This window comes from Aedes albopictus, chromosome 3, assembly GCF_035046485.1.
Source record: "Aedes albopictus strain Foshan chromosome 3, AalbF5, whole genome shotgun sequence".
Classification (NCBI taxonomy): Eukaryota; Metazoa; Arthropoda; class Insecta; order Diptera; family Culicidae; genus Aedes; species Aedes albopictus.
This window is the reverse complement of record NC_085138.1, coordinates 410,016,236-410,035,390: the sequence shown is the minus strand read 5'-3', so window position 1 is coordinate 410,035,390 and position 19,155 is coordinate 410,016,236. Positions and strand designations below refer to the sequence as shown.

The window sequence follows — 19,155 nt, the reverse complement described above, 5'->3', positions numbered from 1 at the left end:
GCACAAGAAAACAGGTTGCTTTGTTGGCTCTGCGCTCCACTCAAACATCAGTGATGACTGCCAAACTTTGTTGCATTCTACGAAGCGAATTTTTCTTTTTACGCATGGTTAGTAAAAAACGTTTGACATTTGTTTGTTTTGTTTCATTCTACAAAGCGGGAGCTAAAATCTACGAATGAGCAAGTTTAGCGTCTGTCGGATTCGTGATTTCGTACATGATACAACTCCATTTGTACTGTTTCAGCGTGGTGGTACGAATGGACTATACATTTTACGCAAATTGCTTTCAATTTACGAAAACTGCTTTTACGAAGCATATTCGTTGTGCTTTTACGAAAGTATTTTATCAGTGTGTTAACCCAAAAAAAACATAATCAAAAAATAGAATCAAAAGCATATTTTAATATGTTTTGCAGTTCCACAATACTTTTTCGAGTAGCTTAACATATACTCAGAGGGCAATTTACAAAAAGTTGCACTTCCTTACAAAATTGCATACCTTTAGGCGTTGTTTGCCAGCCAAGTTGTTGCAGGTTTCCCCCCAAATTGGACTATCATGAGTAATCTCAAAAATATCAGTGCTCTCTCGGAAGAGTTTTCAATTTATTGAAAAATTTACCTATAAATCCATTTTTTATACCCGGTTATGATTTCACAAAACATAAGATCTTTTCAGAAGGCCAATTATCGGAAGTCTTATGGCCTCTCTCTCCTTGTCACTCCCAAATCCAACCATCGATGAAAAAAGAAAACTCACTATTCTTCATTACATCAATAAAGCTAGCCATGAAAATGTTTGACACTTCTCAGGTCATTTTGACAGACCACACACATGCACGAAAAAGATGGATCATATATTCTACTTTAGCGATCTTGTTGCCGTTCTTTTCATGCTCATGTTACATCTGTCAAAATGACCTGAGAGTTGTCAGTCGTTTTGAGGTTAGGCTCGTTGGTGTAATAAAGAATAACTGGACATCTTCACTTAAACAAATAAAATTTTCCATATATTATAAAAACTAATAAGAAAAACTAATGTTAAAACTTTTCGGCGTTTAATTTTCAAAAACTGGAACTATGTTGCATACCGTCTACCCCCGTTGGTTTGAACAACATCTCATGCAAACCAACGGGGTTAATTTTTTAATTTGAACTTCTAGTAACCCTGTGAACATCGAGAAACACACTGATGCTTTTTGCTGTTTTGTTTTGATTCTGCGTTCTGTTTCATCCCGTTCCATGAGCGGAATGACGTTTGAACCATTTTTAGTTTGAACGATGCGCAGATCAGCGGGGGTCAAATTAAAAAGTGTTCAAAGCAGATGCGGTCAAACCAACGGGGGTAGCCGGTAACTTGATATAAAAAGCTATTTGCTCGCTCGCGAAGTTTAATTCTGACAAAAAAGTGTTAAACGTGTATTTCGGAGTCTAAAATTGCGACTACCCTTGGTGCAAAATGCGGTACAGACACGGTACACAGAACAGAAACCCAAAACCTTTCAAATGTGTATTAAGCGTATGAGCAATTAATTGAGCGTAAAAATCGATCGCATGAGTACACACCGTGAGTCATGGCAACACTCAAACCGCGAAATTTCTTGGCGTGTTTTTACAGCGTCCCCGTTTGGACGTTTCCCCCAAAAAATGCAAAACACATTTTTTGCCAACAAAGTTTCAAAAAATGAGAGCTTGGCTTCTACAACGTTAATTGACTACATTTTCCATTTTAGTAGTCGTTCGATAGCTGCAAAATACTAACGTTTGACTTAGCAGACGTAGTTCGATAACTGTAACGCCTGACAGATGTCAACAAGCCACGGTAGGCGCTCAATAAACGTGAATTTTATGCTACTGTTCATTTAGGCTTGATAGAAAACACGAGAAAAGCAAAAAAAACATAGTAACAAATAAAATAGTGGAACACAACCAATTTTTCTTTTTAAAAACACATCAAGTGTGACAAACGAAGGAGTCCTACAAATGCACCTGGGTGACTTATGTATAGCTTATTTATACGGAACACTTCACATGCATGCAGGATTAAGGATTGTGGGGGCCCGGGGCCAGAGTGGATGTGGAGGACCATCGCAGGGACAAATGCCATGAGCAAATAAGCTTTTCTTTGTTTTTGTTAATGTTTAGCAAGCAAAAAGGTTTTTGTGGGGGCCCGGGGCCCTGGCCACCGCGGCCCCCCCTTAGATCCGGTTCTGCATGCATGAGCTGTCTCACGGTGGTGGGCGCTTTGATACGAAAAATAAAATGCATTACAAGTGCTCCACAACTAACAAGGTACCGTAAAATGGGGTAACTTTGGTAGTTTTGCAGCGAATTTTCTCATTATTTTTCCATGTAATAGTATTTCCCCGACTTTTATATTTTTAAAACAAGTAATGGAGTATCAGTTATCAATTGCAATTGAAAGATTCGATAATTTGAAATATTTATGTTGGTTAACTTTTAGTTTTTCATATGAGCGAGAACCAGATTTTCATTATGGGGGGTAACTTTGATAATGCCCTGAAAAACACATCAAATCTCAAAAAATAATCACAGAATGAAAGCTTAGGAGTATGAACATGATGAGAGAAGCCTTGCGGAATATATCAGATAGAATTTTTATATTAAAACATTGATTTTTTACTAAATTCTACATATAAAAATAAGTTTGTGGTGTACTGAGTGGAAAACACAGTGAATTTAGCTATCAAAAATCATTATCTTTGTAATAATATATGCTTAACGGTACATCATCATATGCTAACATGAATAGCTTAGTTTTCTTTTTTTGGGTAGTTTTTTAATGTTTTATTATCACATTTTGAACAACTGAGATTTATTTACATGAAATTACAAGGGCATTGCATACTTTTAGGCGTTTATCAATGTATGGAAATTTATATCCTAATTTAAAAAATTGCTTCCATTTAGTAAAACACGCTTCGTTAAGAGATTCAAGGCCAAATTTGGAATCTACTATGGTAAAGCTATCGAGAATAAGAGCCTATTCATTGGAAAAATAGTTGTAACGAAGTCGTATAGCAGATTGTTTGAAGGGGTTGACAAATGACAAAAATATCAACAATTTTTATTTTTTGTCTAAGAAGTTGTATATAAACAAGGTTTTAATGAAAATACGTCTAAGATGAACTTCCATATGTATAGAATTGATTTACGTTTGCCTTTTCCTTAACTGGTTGAAGGAATCATAGTTATAAGATAAACTATACAATGCCTGCCGCACTATCAAAGTTACCCGCATTATCAAAGATACCCCATTTTACGGTAGTGCAAATAACATAAATTGTCCCCAGTTACCGTCATTCCGGGTGAAATTGATCAACGTGTGGTGCATTTTTATTTGCCACAAATTAGGGGGATTAGGGGCATAATGGACACCCTAAGCAAATGAGTATATTAGGCCTGTATAACAGACAAAAACTTAACATATTATCAGTTAGCTTACAACTTTAACTTGTTTCCTACGTATTTCAATCATTTACAGCAGGTAGAATGCCATTATTGTGGAGAAATAATGAATTGTAAACCGTGTGTTTTTTTGGGGCTGGCAGGAAAGGTACGGGGCGAAATGGACACTCCTGCATATGTTATGCTGTATCTTTGATAATACCGATCAGTTAAGTAATTTGCCGACGGAGATCAATACCACAGATATAATACTCCATCTTAGACGAGTTTACAAAACATCAAAGTTAATTAAATCAATTTTAGGCTAAAATAATCGGATTGATTTTTTCCAAACTCTCTAAAACGCCTAACAGTATGCAACGCGCGTACATCCATTCATAATTGACAGTGCTCATTTCGCCCCGAATCGATTACAATATTGAAATTGCTATTTTGAGTAAGTTCTGATCCAAAATATAATACTTCATCCATTGCTAAATCTTCGTATACATGAAGATAAGGTAACAATTCACTTGTTTTTATGGTGGACACACTCAAACACTCGCAATACCTAATTTGCTGCTTCTTCGAAATTATAAGAAATTCACCATATGAAAAACATACTTCATTTTCATTGATATTTTGGTTATTTTGAAGGAATATAAATGGAACTTTTGAAAAATATAACAATGCCTTGTTCCTTTACACTTGTGCATTAAAAGTGTAACACGGAGAAAAAATATTAGTAAACACAAACAAAAATTAGTTTCATTCAACCGGAATCGCAGTTTGAATTTGGCACAAACAAAATATTAGTTGTTTCAACTACCCTCGTTTGTTGAAACAAACTGTAAAGGAGGTAAGATTTTGCCATTAAAATCGACAAATTTTTAGTTGTTTTTACTATTTTGTAGGTTGTTCAGTTTTGACATTTTTCAGAACAAACCAAAATGTTTGTAGTTTCAACTAATTTGCGTAGTTTGATTATACTGAATTTTGAATTGAAATAAACTAACACTACAGTTAAAATCAAACAACAAATTAGTTGAAAATGCTTGATTCCCTTCCTTCCTCCACCCTCCCTCTACCCTTCTTGTACCCCTACCCTTTCCTTCCGTTCCACCAACCCTTTTCGCTTGAAAATTTAGATCTGAAAATGTTATGTTTCATTTTATTTTGTATTGAACTGAAACTAAATCAAATGATTATACATATTTTCCTAATCAAATTTCAATGCTTTATTCCCCGTCGAAATTTCCATCAATGTTCTTCGGGCAAGCCCCTGGGGATGCCTGCTTCTGCCCGCGTTTGAAAGACGAAGACCTTGAACGTTTCCTTCCTCGCCATCTGGAATTTGTGACGAAAGTCGATGTTCTTTAGCAGCTAAACTTTGTACAACAAATCTGTGTGAAACTCATACTTACTAGCTACTTATTGGAGCCATTCGTCAGAAAATGGAAGCTACATCTGCTGGATATTTCGATCGTAGTTAAAAGAAGGCACCTAAATCTCAACACTAATAAGCTCACTATCACTTATGCCTGATATTGAAGAAACCCGTTGCAAAATCAGTCCAAATGACTGAGGCAGTTGCGGCGGTGGGATGACAGAAATTAAATAACCCAAAATATTAGTTTGTCTCAAACGAAACATTGGTTTGTTATTTCTACAAATAAGATATTAGTTTGGTTCAACCGACAGGTCCGGTTGAATTCAACAAACACATTAGTTTGATTTTACAACACCTCGTTCGACATGAACAAACCACGATTTGGTAAAAACAAACCATATGTTTGTAAAACAAACAACAAATATCATAGTTTGAAATTACCATGACGTGTATATGTAGCTGTCAATTTGCCATTAGTAGAAACAACTAATTCCGGCGGTTGCTTCAACCTAATATAATGAATTAAGAACAACCAAATTTAGATTCAAAGCTACTATTTCTTGAGATTGAGAAACAACAAACATGTTTGTTGTTTCAAACTGGACTGATTTTTGTCCGTGAACATAAAAGTCAACGGTTTCGGCAAAAACAGGGGTGTCCATTATGCCCCTAATCCCCCTACGTTCTAATCTTGAAACAATATGTGGGAAATGGCTATCATCTAGCTCAAGGGTTATTGAATGATGAGTTTACATGTTTTACAGCCAACTAGTCACGTATTTCTGTATTAGATAAATTATTTTTTTTGCTCTAGTAGGCGAATTTCAAAGACACTTTCTAACTTTCCCCGAAATCACGGTAACGTCCTCTATCCCACGTGGAGAATATCATGTTCGTTGCTGGAATGGGCCTTTTCATTTGACGTCTTAAATCAGCTGATTGTTCGGGCGTTTGACAGTTCTTCTATGAAGATGACACGTTCTTGTTAGTAGCTGTTGTTCAAGCTTTGTAAACAAATGCATGCACGGATCTGTCACATGAAAAGGCCTATTATACATATGGGTGCCACATAGTCATCCACTACTGGTTGTTCATACTCCACCTCGAGCTGCTAATGATATGGGTCGGCACAACCCTATTGGGAGACCCCCAGATGTCCCATTTCTTCTACTGCCCGAGGATTACAGTGTGCGCAGCCATGGTGGATAAGGCTGTCACGAGCAGATGTTGATTGATAAATGAGTCAGCGAGTTTTTTGGGACGGCCTCAAGGTCTGGATCTGGACCGTTGGACCTGCACGTGGGTGGGAAACGTAGTTTCTATCAGGATTACCATAAACATCCAATGAGTGTAGAATTAGCATTTAAGTTAAAATACACATTAATAAAAAAAAAAAAATAAACATCCAATCCGTGCTACAACAAGTTGGGTCGACATGGGATTCATTACGCGCTTAAGTGTGAGGTGGGTCTTGAAGAGTACCGCCAACTGTTTCCCTATAGTTTCCGCATTCTTTATGTTTCGGGCTGAGCCCCCACGGTAGGCACCATACGATGTCCTGGACATACGTACATTGAATGCCTCTTGAAAATTGGGAAAAACGATTGCGACTAAGTAAGATCACTGCGCATTAGAGTGGGTCAACGATGCATGGAGAAAATTTAAAATTGATCGTATCAACCCGGAACAAAGATTTTTAAATCTGTATTAGCGTTCAAAACTACTGTGCAAATTTTGGAAGCGATTGGTTGGGTCTCCGTATTTCGCGTTGCGATTGAAATTTGTATGGAAATTAGTATGGGAAAACGTACTTTTTGCATTTTATTTATAAGTTGAATTCTTTTGTCTAATACCATGTAACTAATGACGTTAAAGTATAGTCTAGGATATGCCGAAAAACTTTGCCGAAGACTACAAAGTGATACGACGCATGTGAAAAATGTTATTGGCTTGGCAACTTAGGCCAAAAATTGAGATTTTATTATTGATGTAATTCCTTTACATGTTAAATGTTTAGCACCACCAGGCAATCTACTTATACGTTATAACTTTTTTCACAATTGTCGGATCACTATGCGGTCTTCGGCAAAGTTTTTCGGAATATTCTAGGCTATACTTCAACGTTATAAATTAGATCGTTTTAGACAAAAAATTTCAATTTAGGAGAAAAATGCAAAACAGCATGTTTTTTTCATACTAAATTCTATACAAATTTCAATCGCAATGCGGAATACGAGGACGCAACCAATCGCTCCCAAATTTTGCACAGTTGTTTGTCGCCAAAAGGAATCGAAAAAGCTTTGTTCCAAAAAAATCGACAATGTTGACCGAGTCTACTGCGCATGGACCCTTATTTCTGTTTCCGACTGCAGCACTCTGAGCATGATCGGATTCTCGAACCACACATCGAAAGTGACGATCACGTCCGCGATCAAGGACACACACCACCCCACACAATAGTAAAGGTCGATTTCTTTACCTCGGCTTAACCAGTAAGCCAGGCTTATCCATATAATTGAGGGCTTAAGCCAGGGTGAAGACATCGGGAGGGTTCATCCAATATTACGTAACGCAAAGGGGGGTGGGAGGGGGTCTAGCACTGTGTCACGCTTCATACAAAATTATAAAATTTTAAATTTAAATTACAAAAGTTGTTACGTGGGGGAGGAAGGGGGTCTAAAATTGTAACTTTTGCGCTACGTAATATTTGAATGAACTTACGTCAGCACATTGATCGTTTACTTAACCCTCCAGAGATGTTAGGCTGGGCACACCACAATAGCGCAGTGTTCGTTCAGCGAGCCTGTCTGGGTCATATTGACCTCAGCATCCTTCCTAGTAAATTTCACCTTTTTCCGTAAGTAATTTTGACAACTGATACAGTATGGGGAGAAACCGGAGAAATGTCACTTTTCCTCACGGAATAATAGCACGGACTATTTTTTCCGCGCGGAAAAGTGACAGCTTCATTTGATTTGCACGGGAAGCGTTACTGGCGTTACACTTTTTTCCTTTCTTGTCATCAACGAACAGCTCAAGTAATTTTGAAGCAGAATCATTACTTGATCATTACTTGTCTTATCTTTTTGCACAGTACGTACGAAGTGAAAACTAGCCATAAAGGTAGACAATTTCTTATGGAAGTAATAGACTACCTTTTAGGACCGGACAGGACGGTGGCTGTATAGTTCGCCATTACTTTGTTGTTAATAAGATGGAAATCTTATATTCTACAGTCGACTCTCCACATGTCGATGTTCTACATCTCGATATCTCTCCCTATCTCGATGGTTTGGTCGGTCCCTTCAACCTGCATACATTTTACCTTTCTACATGTCGATATCTCCGTATCTCGATATCTCTCTATCTCGATGCGATCTCGTTGGTTTTTGTTCTGGATTTTCTCTCCATATGTCGATATCCCTTTCGTGACGAACCAGCACAATTGTGCTGTTGAGCGGTAGCATTTTTTCATCTGTTTATACTTTGTTTTATGTGATGTAAACAGTTTCAATAATTCAGCCATTACTTATACTCGTTTGTGTGTAAGCAAACTTTTATTTACGTTGCCGTCAACAAAAAGTGGACAAAAACCGTTAAACCTGAAAAAGTTTTGTCTGTCGCATAATTTTTATTTCCGATTTGTCTAGTTATTCAAAGCAAGAAATCGAAAGATAAAGAGTAGTTCTTTCATATGAGGTAAAACAATTGTTGTTTTGTTGGGAAATCTAAGAGTTCTGGAGAGCCAAAGTTGAGCCAATTGTATGGAGATTTCAATTTTTTGCGATATGCCCGTTTTTACAGGTTAGGGTAAGAAATCAAACTTTGAACTAGTCAAATTGTAATCTTAATTTGAACCATTTCAAAATTCATTAAAACGACGTACTTTTCAGGCAAATATTGTCCCGAAAAAATTGTTAAACAGCTCTCCGTAATATAACCTAATAACATGGACTTTAAAAGCATTGAAAAAAGCGTTTTTGTCATGGAAAACAGACAATTGAAAAATCACTGTGATTTCACCCATTTCCCCCAAGAAAAAGCACATTTTCGGTGCACTCGTACAGCTCATGCATTGTATCACACGCAATATGTGAACACGTCAAATGAAAGCCTATTTATCGTAGAATCGACCAACCGAATAATATTCCGCATTATTTGTCATAAAATTATCAAATTAAAGTAATTCTTACTTGGAGAATGTTATCTTAAGTTGAACCATTTGTAATCTAAATTTGAACTAGTAAACGGATGTGAGCTTCTAGTGTTGGCCTGTAGATTGCGCTAGTGGTTGCTTTGTTTACTTTTGGGGGATGAAAAAATCCAAATTTAGTTTCCAAATTCCTAAAGAATTTCGAACATTCTGAGTTGAGATTCCACCACCTAATGAAAAATAGGTATGAGAATTAGCAGATTCATGTGATTTTTCATTGTTTAGCTTGGAATTGGCTGTTTTGTGAGTTGCTCGAGCAGCTGCCGCCAGTAGTTCAAATTAAGATTTAAATTGGTTCAAATTATGATTACGAAGGTTCAAATTAAGATTTAAATCATTGTTGATGAAAAATCAAATATTTCAATGAAATTCGGTGCAAATACAAACTTTTTACCATTTAACAGAAAGCTTATACCCGTGGCTTTCATGTACATACGATTTTGCCGTAGTAAATTATTTCCATGTGGGAGAAAAAATCACTTCAAATTTGCACTGCTTCAGAAAGCTGCAATTTGGTTCAAATTTTGATTACCTACCCTACTAGATCTCGTTTCTAAGATGCAAAACCTTGTGCAAAACATTCTGGGAAGGTAAAGTGACATCTGTTTGTTGACGGTTTTTCTTAGTTACGGACGGGTTTTCAATCTAGTGTGCATTATAAATTGGATCTTGAATTCGATCTCTCCCTATCTCGATGGTTCCTTCAATATCGAAATGTAGAGAGTCAACTGTATTCCATATCGAAAAATCGATATTTGGTTCAATTTTGAAATCCAAGATGACGGATCATAATCTATATAAGATGGTGACTATCAAATGGTAGATTGAGCTATGATACACTTCAATATGGGTATCTTTGGATCGGGTTATATCAAGCTGGTTTCATGGGTGAACGCGCTACAACGGACCAGATGTTCGCCATCCGCCAGGTGTTGCAGAAATGCCGCGAATACAACGTGCCCAGACATCACTTGTTCATCAATTTCAAATCGGCGTATGATACAATCGATCGAGACCAGCTATGGCAGATTGTGCACTAATATGGATTTCCGGATAAACTGATATGATTGATCAAGGCGACGATGGATCGAGTGATGCGCGTATTTCGAGTTTCAGGGACACTCTCGAGTCTCTTTCAATCTTGCAGAGGGTTACGGCAAGCTGATAGTCTTTCGTGCTTGCTGTTCAACATCGCCTTAAAAGGTGTAATAAGGAGAGCGGGGATAAACACGAGTGGAACGATTTTCGTTCTGCTGCATAGTTTGATATTGATATTATAGCTCGGCAATTTAAAACGATGGTGGAAACATACATCCGACTAAAGAATGAAGTAAGGTGAATCAGATGAGTCATTGATTTTCTTTGCTTGCTTGCGCTCACCTCGCTGACCTAGTGCACATTTAGGGGTCATAATAATCCCAATGCACGATTAGGGTTAATGTGTCGAAGACAAAGTACATGATGGCAAAAGGCCCTAGGAAGCCCGCCACTCCGAATTTCTATCGACGATGATGAAATCGTGGCGGAAGAATTCGTGAACTGGGGCTCACTGGTGACCGCCGACAACGACACCAGGAGACACATTCAGAGGCGCATTGTGGCAGGAAATCGAGTTTACTTTGGACTTCGATCGAACAAAGTTTAATTATCTACAAAACGCTGATTGAACCGGTAGTACTCTATGGACACGAAGCATGGACTAAAGGGCAGAGTACCAACGCGCCCTTGGAGTTTTTGAACGGAATATGCTGCGTACCATTTACGGCGGAGTGTAGATGGAAGACGGGACTTAAAAAGACGAATGAACCACGAACTGCATTAGCTGCTGAGAGAACCAACCATCGTCCACTCCACGAAAATTGGGAGGCTACGGTGAGCGGGTCACATCATCAGGGTGTCGGATAGCAACCCGACTAAAATGGTACACGAGAGTCATCCGACCGGTACAAGAAGACGTCGTGCGCAGTGAGCTAGGTGGGTCGATCATGTGGAGAACGAATTGCGGACCCTTCACGGAGTGCGAAACTAGAGACACACAGCCATGGATCGAGTAGAATGGAGACGACTTCTATGAATAACAGAGGTCACTCAGGCCATAGACTGACCGGTATGGTAAGAGATAAAGATAGAGATATAGATAGAGATAGAGACAGAGATAGAGATAGAGATAGAGATAGAGATAGAGATAGAGATAGAGATAGAGATAGAGATAGAGATAGAGATAGAGATAGAGATAGAGATAGAGATAGAGATAGAGATAGAGATAGAGATAGAGATAGAGATAGAGATAGAGATAGAGATAGAGATAGAGATAGAGATAGAGATAGAGATAGAGATAGAGATAGAGATAGAGATAGAGATAGAGATAGAGATAGAGATAGAGATAGAGATAGAGATAGAGATAGAGATAGAGATAGAGATAGAGATAGAGATAGAGATAGAGATAGAGATAGAGATAGAGATAGATATAGAGATAGAGATAGAGATAGAGATAGAGATGGAGATGGAGATGGAGATAGAGATAGAGATAGAGATAGCGATAGAGATAGAGATAGAGATAGAGATAGAGATAGAGATAGAGATAGAGATAGAGATAGAGATAGAGATAGAGATAGAGATAGAGATAGAGATAGAGATAGAGATAGAGATAGAGATAGAGATAGAGATATAGATATAGATATAGATAGAGATAGAGATAGAGATAGAGATAGAGATAGAGATAGAGATAGAGATAGAGAAAGAGATAGATATAGAGATAGAGATAGAGATGAAGATAGAGATGAAGATAGAGATAGAGATAGAGATAGAGATAGAGATAGAGATAGAGATAGAGATAGAGATAGAGATAGAGATAGAGATGAAGATAGAGATAGAGATAGAGATAGAGATAGAGATAGAGATAGAGATAGAGATAGAGATAGAGATAGAGATAGAGATAGAGATAGAGATAGAGATAGAGATAGAGATAGAGATAGAGATAGAGATTGAGAAGAGCTATTGAAGAAGATTTTGTTTTAAACGCAGTTACGCCATTTTGAAGTAGTGGTGGCAGCTTGTCATAAATTTGATGATTTTTTTTTAACTGTCTGGTTGCAAAACAACTATTTTTATAAAACTTCAAATTGCGAAGCAAGCAATCATTGAAAAGCAAAAAGTGGATGATTACACATTCTATAAAAGATTAGTGATGCACCAGATCACCTTAACGAGTTAGATAAGCACATTTTTTATTCAAAATTTCTTATTTATCTTTTTTTCACCATAATATGAGTCAAAATTATAAGCATTGCCACCCTTCTAACGAATGCATGTTTAATTTTATACAATTCCATGAAGCATGAAATTCAGTGTAGCTAAAATCTTCCATCACCGTTCCACCCCAACCCAATACAACTGCAACGAAAAGGTAAACAAGGGCTACGATAGTCTCTTTCTGGGAGAATATGTTCATGCTCTCCGTTTCCATCCACCAGCGCACAAGTGACGACTCTCACATCTCACTTTACATCTGTTCCGTAGCAAACACAGGAAGTAGAGGAGCGTAATATAATGTGCTCCCCTATTTGAGAGCTTTGACTATAAATACTAATCACTGAGAAGTACTTAGGCGTTGAGTACAATAATACTTTCAGCCAATAAAGAAACATAGAAGCTCCCAGATCTCACATCCTACCCTACTAATCCAGCTGTGCTGGTTGTGGGGATGCAGAATGCTCTCTCGGTCTCTTGCAGCAACAACCACCGCATTCTTACATTCCTTTCCCTTCCCAACTGACTTAAGGACTTGGCCGGCGCCGGTGTTGATCCAAAATATAGGAGCTTCTTAAGGACAGACTTGTTAGAATCCCAAAATGGCCGCCACAATGGCCGACTTTGGTACCTACTCACGATTTCGAGGGCACAAATCTCTTCGGGCCCATATAGCCGAGGCGGTAAACGCACGGGTATTCAGCATGACCTTGCTGAGGGTGACGGGTTCGATTCCCTGTCGGTCCAGGATCTTTTCGTAAAGGAAATTTCCTTGACTTGGGCATAGAGTATCTTCGTGCCTGCCACACGATATACACATGCAAAATGGTCATTGGCAGAGGAAGCTCTCAGTTAATAACTGTGGAAGTGCTCATAGAACACTAAGCTGAGAAGCAGGCTTTGTCCCAGGAGGACGTTACGCCAAGAAGAGGAGAGGAGAGGAAATCTCTTCGTAAACAAAACCAGCACACCTGAGCTTCTCATTTTAAGCTTACTACAAGTGAGCAAGAACAGAATAATAAAATGCACTGTTGTTTGAAGCTTACTTCTTGAGATTTGTGCGTCTGAAGTTCTGACTTTTGAAGCGGGATTCTAAGACGTTTGTCCTTAAATTGCAGTGGAGTGTCTCAGCTTGGGGCGTTTCATTATAGTTTTTGAACCTACGAGGTACCTTGCATCTCCTTTATATTCAGAACATATCAGTGTGGAGGCGCATAGTTGCTTATCTTAGCTCATCGTAAGGTTCTTTGAATGCGGATGCGATATAATGTAAAGTCACCACTGTCACTGCCTTTAGAGATCTGAAAGTGTTCAATTGCGGTGCGTTCTAGATCATTCCACCAGTATTGAATCTAAGATGAACCAGCGCGTGACTCTCCGTCTTTGCTCATTGATGCTTTCCTGTATGTGGTTGTTCGTTGGAGTCGCACAAGGTCTGATACTCGCTCTCCGGCTTCCGGACGGAGAGTGTATACGAGTACGAATGAAATCGGCGACCGCGAGAATAGACTGACTGACCATCAATGGAAGAAAAATTTGCTTCATTCGGGCAGTAGTGACGCTGATAGCCAGACGGATCTCTCACGCCTCGTGCGCTAGTCATTGGATTGGACGCTGCGATATACTTTTTGCGGTTGTTGCGGTACTATAGAAGATTTCCTTCGTGACAAGGAGTGCACGGTATTTCCTTCCGAATGTTGTGGGGCGGCGGAAATTTGTGACACGCTTGATATTTCGGTGAGGATTTCAACCTTGAAATTCGGTGAATCTGTTTTTTTGCGCGTAGATGAACAGTGAACAGTGACGGAGATTCTATACTAGGATTGTAGCAATCGAGATGTGTAATGGTGTGAAAAAGGGAATTCCTTTCAATCACGAGTGATTGATTGAGGTATCTAATAGGAAGGCATTGCATAAATGAAGAATTCGACGAAAACATTAGGATAATTATAATTAACATAATATCGATCCCAACGAATCAATAATTCAGTACAATAGAAGAACGATGATGTTATCCTTTTTCGTGTTTTCTTCTACTATGGACACAGGACGAAAAGCACTTTGAGTGAGGCAACTCTTTGGGATGAATAAGTGTTCGATTAAAATCTACATAATTGATAGTGACTGAATATAAATAAAGCCATTCTCAATAGTAATCGTGATATGAATCTTAAGAGCAAGACGTTATCTTATCAGTTGTGATCTTAGCGAGTCTGCAGGGAAGATTGCAGCGCCATCGACGTCAGTCAACAAGCAAGCAAGAAGTCGGAAGCCAACTGGCACCAATCGATAAACGTAATGAAGAGAGGTAGTAGCAAAATAAACAATAGCAAACTCAGGTTTTGCCACTGAATTTGCAAACAAAATAGCGTTTGACGAATGCAACTCGCCTCAAAGTGATGAATCGTATAATCGTGCAATAAAATACAGTGTGTCTTCAAATTCACAAAAGGTGCTGTCGTTGACGAAAAAAAGAAGCTCAGCACCATTAAAGTGGCGTAAATGGAATACAAAAAAGTGTGCCAGTAGTGAAACATCAGCAGAAGTAAAGTAATAATTGGTCAACCAGGTGATTCGGGGCATCGGAAAACACAGCGAAGCAAAGCAAAAACTCCGGAGATTATAAACACATGCAAAAACAAGGCAAAAATTAGCGGTGTTTGCGTTCTTTGACCAGTCACGACGACGACAACGTTCGCGGTAGGAAAGCGCGAATCAGTGCGACAATGGCTCTGAGCAATTCGCAGATGCAGAACATCGAGGATGATGATGATGATGTAAGTATCGAGTGCCTTCGTTTGGATTTGTTTTGATAGTTTTATTTCCTTGCTAATTCACAACCAAATCAACATGTAGCGGCAGCGACATCCGGTTCGGTGTCAAACAATTGTATTGACAACTCGTAATGTATTGACTTTTTGTTCGGCAGCCACAGTGGAAAGCTTTCACCCCCAACGATGAAAGGGCTTGGTATCTGCCATTATTGGTCAGTTGGTCAAACAATAATGATTCGCTCCTTCTTCTTGTGTCACCACGTGACTTGCTGTTCGGGCATTGTTGAACGGACGGCGAACAAAGAGACCGTCTGTTCATGTCCAGGTATGACCGGTCACGAAGGCTCATTTATTAAGTAAAGTAAGACGAACAACGCCGTTGAACTGTGCGAAGTTGGAGAAAATTGTCGACAGGGGGCAAAGTGGAAGAGGGACATATGATCAGTGAAAACTAGGGTGTTAGTTATTATGCTCATCGTTATGACCACTTTCTTGAACTACTGAGTTATAATAAAAGGAGTTTAAACTAGAAGCATTTTTGGGCATTTTTTTGCAGAAATTCATGTAAGATTTCTTCTTCCTGTAGATACTAAGATAAATGTAAAATTTACTATTGAACCATAATTGGAAATTCTTGGAAACAAAAGTTTACATGATCGAAATGGTCAGCAAATGCATGTTTTTTGTATAAATTTTTACAGTAATTACCCCCTTGTGTATTGGGGTCAATTTTGACCCAAACCCTACACTACATTAGCAAACTGTAGCCTACGTGATGTATTAGGAAGGTTAAAAAGAGTTTCTGATGGGATTCTTCCGCAAGAATGTTAGGTGGAGTTCTTGTGACAGAACATGTGAATAACTGTTTTGCGCAATTCGTTGTGGATGTTTAGCATTATTTGTATGTAGTTAAATTTTACTAGAACGAATTTTCAGATACTTTCCAGGATGAGGACATGGAATATTTCGTGAATCCAAAAATAAAAATTTCAGAATTTTGTGGACAGATCTCTATTTGATTTTCTGGATAACTTCCTTGTCTAGTCTGTGTTACAATAGTTGCGGCTGCGTCGTTAACCTTATTTAAAAAGAAATATGGGCGGAGGCGGGAATCAAACAAAAAAACGCCTTGCTATAATCTAGTACTCCGTGCTCTAACAGGGTGTCTACTCTTTTTTTCTATCTAAGGGGATTAGGGGCATAATGGACACCCTAAGCAAATGCATACGTTAGGCCTGTATAACAGAATAAAACTTAACATATTGTCAGTTGACCTACAACTTTAACTTGTTTCCTACGTCTTTCAATCATTTACAGCAGGTAGAATGTATTTATTGTAAAGAAATAATGAATTGTAAACCGTGTGTTTTTCAGGGCTGGCAGGAAAGGTACGGGGCATAATGGACTCCCCTGCATATTTTATGCTAATTCTTTGGTTACATCGACCAGTTAAGTAATTTGCCAACGGAGATAAATACCACAGATATAATACTCCATCTTAGACGAGTTTACATAACACCAAAGTTAATTAAACAAACTTTAGGCTAAAATTATCGGTTTGATTTTTTCCTAACTCTCCAAAACGCCTAACAGTATGCAATGCGCGTACATCCATTCGTAATTGCCAGTGTTCATTTCGCCCCGTATCGACTACAACAATAAAATTGCTAAGTAAATTCTAATTCATCCTCCATTGCTAAATCTTCGTATACATGAAGATAAGGTAACAATTTACTTGTTTTTATGGTGGACACACTTCAACACTCGTAATACCTTATTTGCTGCTGCTTCGAAATTATAAGAATTTCACCATATGAAAAACATATTTTAATTTCAATAATATTTTGGTTATTTTGGAGCAATATAAATTGTACTTTTGAAAAACCATGACTTTGTTCCTTTACACTTATGCATTGAAGGTTTAGCATAAAAGTCCACGGTTTCGGCAAAAACAGGAGTGTCCATTTCGCCCCGGGTGTCCATTATGCCCCTAATCCCCCTATTAACGAAAATTTTAGCCCTAGGCTAATTCATCTCGGTACCCCCGGTTTACTTCCCTTCCAAAGGAAGAACACACATTTTGTGAGTTTTAGGAGTGGGATTCGATCGGGTAAAAATTTTATCGAACTTGTTATTTTTTTTGCTGAACTTCTTCGAATATAGAACAAAAATCGGTTACGGAATATTTCTATTTTTTTCCCAGAGTTCTTTTAAAAAAAAAATGCAAGAAATTGATTTGACACTTCTACCGAAAATTTCCTTTAAAAATAAATCGTTTAATTGCTAACACAGTTTTCAAGCTGGGCTTGAATGTATATTTTCTGAGCTCGTGATGTAGTAATGTTGGGATTTCGATGAAAATCCAGTGGAAGACTTGATGATTCATTCTTTTGGTTTTCCTCCGGGATTCCTCGTTTAATTTTTTTTTATCAGTTTCCCTACAGGTTTGCTGTAGTTTTTTCTTCTTGCATTATCCAGTTCCCCCAAGTTTCTATCCAGAGGGTTTTTTTTTTACGAATTTACCCCCATGAATAGTTTTGACGTAGGACTACGTCTCTGTTTTCTATAGGGAAGTGGAACCATCTCGGCAGGGGTCGTATTTTGGGCACTTTTCTGCTATAACTCAGCCAATTCTGAACCAATTGACACAATTTTTGGAACGCGATGAGATATGTATAGTATCTAGCCGTGTACAAAATTTCAAGTCAATTGGATTGGAATTGACTGAGTTAAAGCGAAGAGTGCCCAAAATACCGGCCGCTGCCCAAGTGGTTCGCTACCCTACCCGGTGTCATTTCAAAATTTATGAGACCACGAGCGTTACGTTTGAGTGAAAGATTTTAAACGCTCACAGTATCTTTCCCACTGAACGAAATGCTAAACAAATCCCGTTATCCGAGAGATGAAACTCCCGCGTTCAATTTGTAATATTCGGTGAACCTAAAAATCATTGATAAATAGTTAAAAAGTTGTTTTAAAGTCAAACATTGAAATCGCTGAAATCTAAAAATATGGGTAGCGGACTAATTTTCTCGTTCAGTCTACCAACGCTCTCTGATTGGTGCGCATCGTGGGGGCAACTACGATGCAGGAAGAAATGCGATCATGCTAGAGCTGTTCGTCAGTTCCATTTCGACCACCGTCGAGGTGACACCTCGAGCTAGGCACATCGACTCAGCGACGACACTCGGCTATCGTACTGATAGCACCGAGAATCTCATTCACGGCAGCAAGCGGCGGGCCAGTTTTTATCATGTTCTTTCGGGATTTCCGAGTTTATTTTTTCTCCAGAATATCTACATGAGTTTTTCACGGGGTCTCTGCTAGAGTACCTAGAGACTACCTCAAACTATCTCGCTGGATTTCTTTTAAAGATCCTTCCAAAACTTATCCATTCCATTATTATCTTAGTGGTTTTCCATAAAAGCTTTCCAACAGTTTCTTTCGGAATATTTGCGAAGCTCTTGCAGAAATTCTTCCAGGAATCTTGTAGACAGTTTTTCGATATTTTTCAGGGATTTCCTCGCGGGATTTCGCACACAGTTCCTTTCGGGATTTCCCTTTGAGGTTTGTAGAGTTCCTCCTTGCAGTTCCTTAATATTTCCTCCCGTGATTACTCCCTGAACTTTTTTACCAAGATATCCCAATTTTTCTCAGGATTTATTACGAATATTCTAGAAAAATTTCACTTAGATTCCTTCCGATGTATCTTCAGGAATTTCTAACAAGGAATTTAGTAAGTTTTGCTAGGAGGCATTCCAGGAAAAACTCTGCAGGAACTTCGGGAGTAACGATTTCCGGTAGGGATTTTGAGAAGAGCAATGGGAATAATCCCGAGAAAGACTGTAAAAAAATCTCAAGAGGGTCACTGCAAGAAATGCGGTAAAGAACTACGGGAAAAACTGGAAAATGCTCTGAAAAGCAATCACGGGAAGAACTCCATAAGTGCATAAGAGATTTGAGCAAATAGCTACTGCAGAAATCTGAAAAGGCAATTCGGAAAAAAATCTTAGAGAAAGTCCAGGATTGATGCAGAATAACATTGATAGACATCCCAGGACCAACACCGGAATGAATATTATGAGAGAAGTCCCAAGAGAAACTCTTAGAGAAAATCCGAATAA

At 38.4% G+C, this 19,155-nt stretch overlaps 1 protein-coding gene across 3 annotated transcripts in view; it reads left to right on the top strand.

Annotated features, from left to right (window-relative positions):
• The first annotated feature begins 13,753 nt into the window (after nt 1-13,753).
• Nucleotides 13,754-19,155, top strand: part of LOC109402152 (tetratricopeptide repeat protein 39B) — a 63,107-nt gene continuing 57,705 nt past the window's right edge. Inside the window, exons 1-2 of one of the 3 annotated variants that reach the window (XM_029875500.2) lie at nt 13,817-13,994; nt 14,466-15,034. In XM_029875500.2, coding sequence (XP_029731360.2) covers nt 14,984-15,034 — 51 coding nt within the window. In that variant the 5' untranslated portion in view covers nt 13,817-13,994; nt 14,466-14,983. Of the gene's footprint in view, nt 15,035-19,155 lie in introns of all 3 variants that reach the window. The other 2 variants (XM_062856234.1, XM_062856233.1) reach the window with 2 other exon arrangements.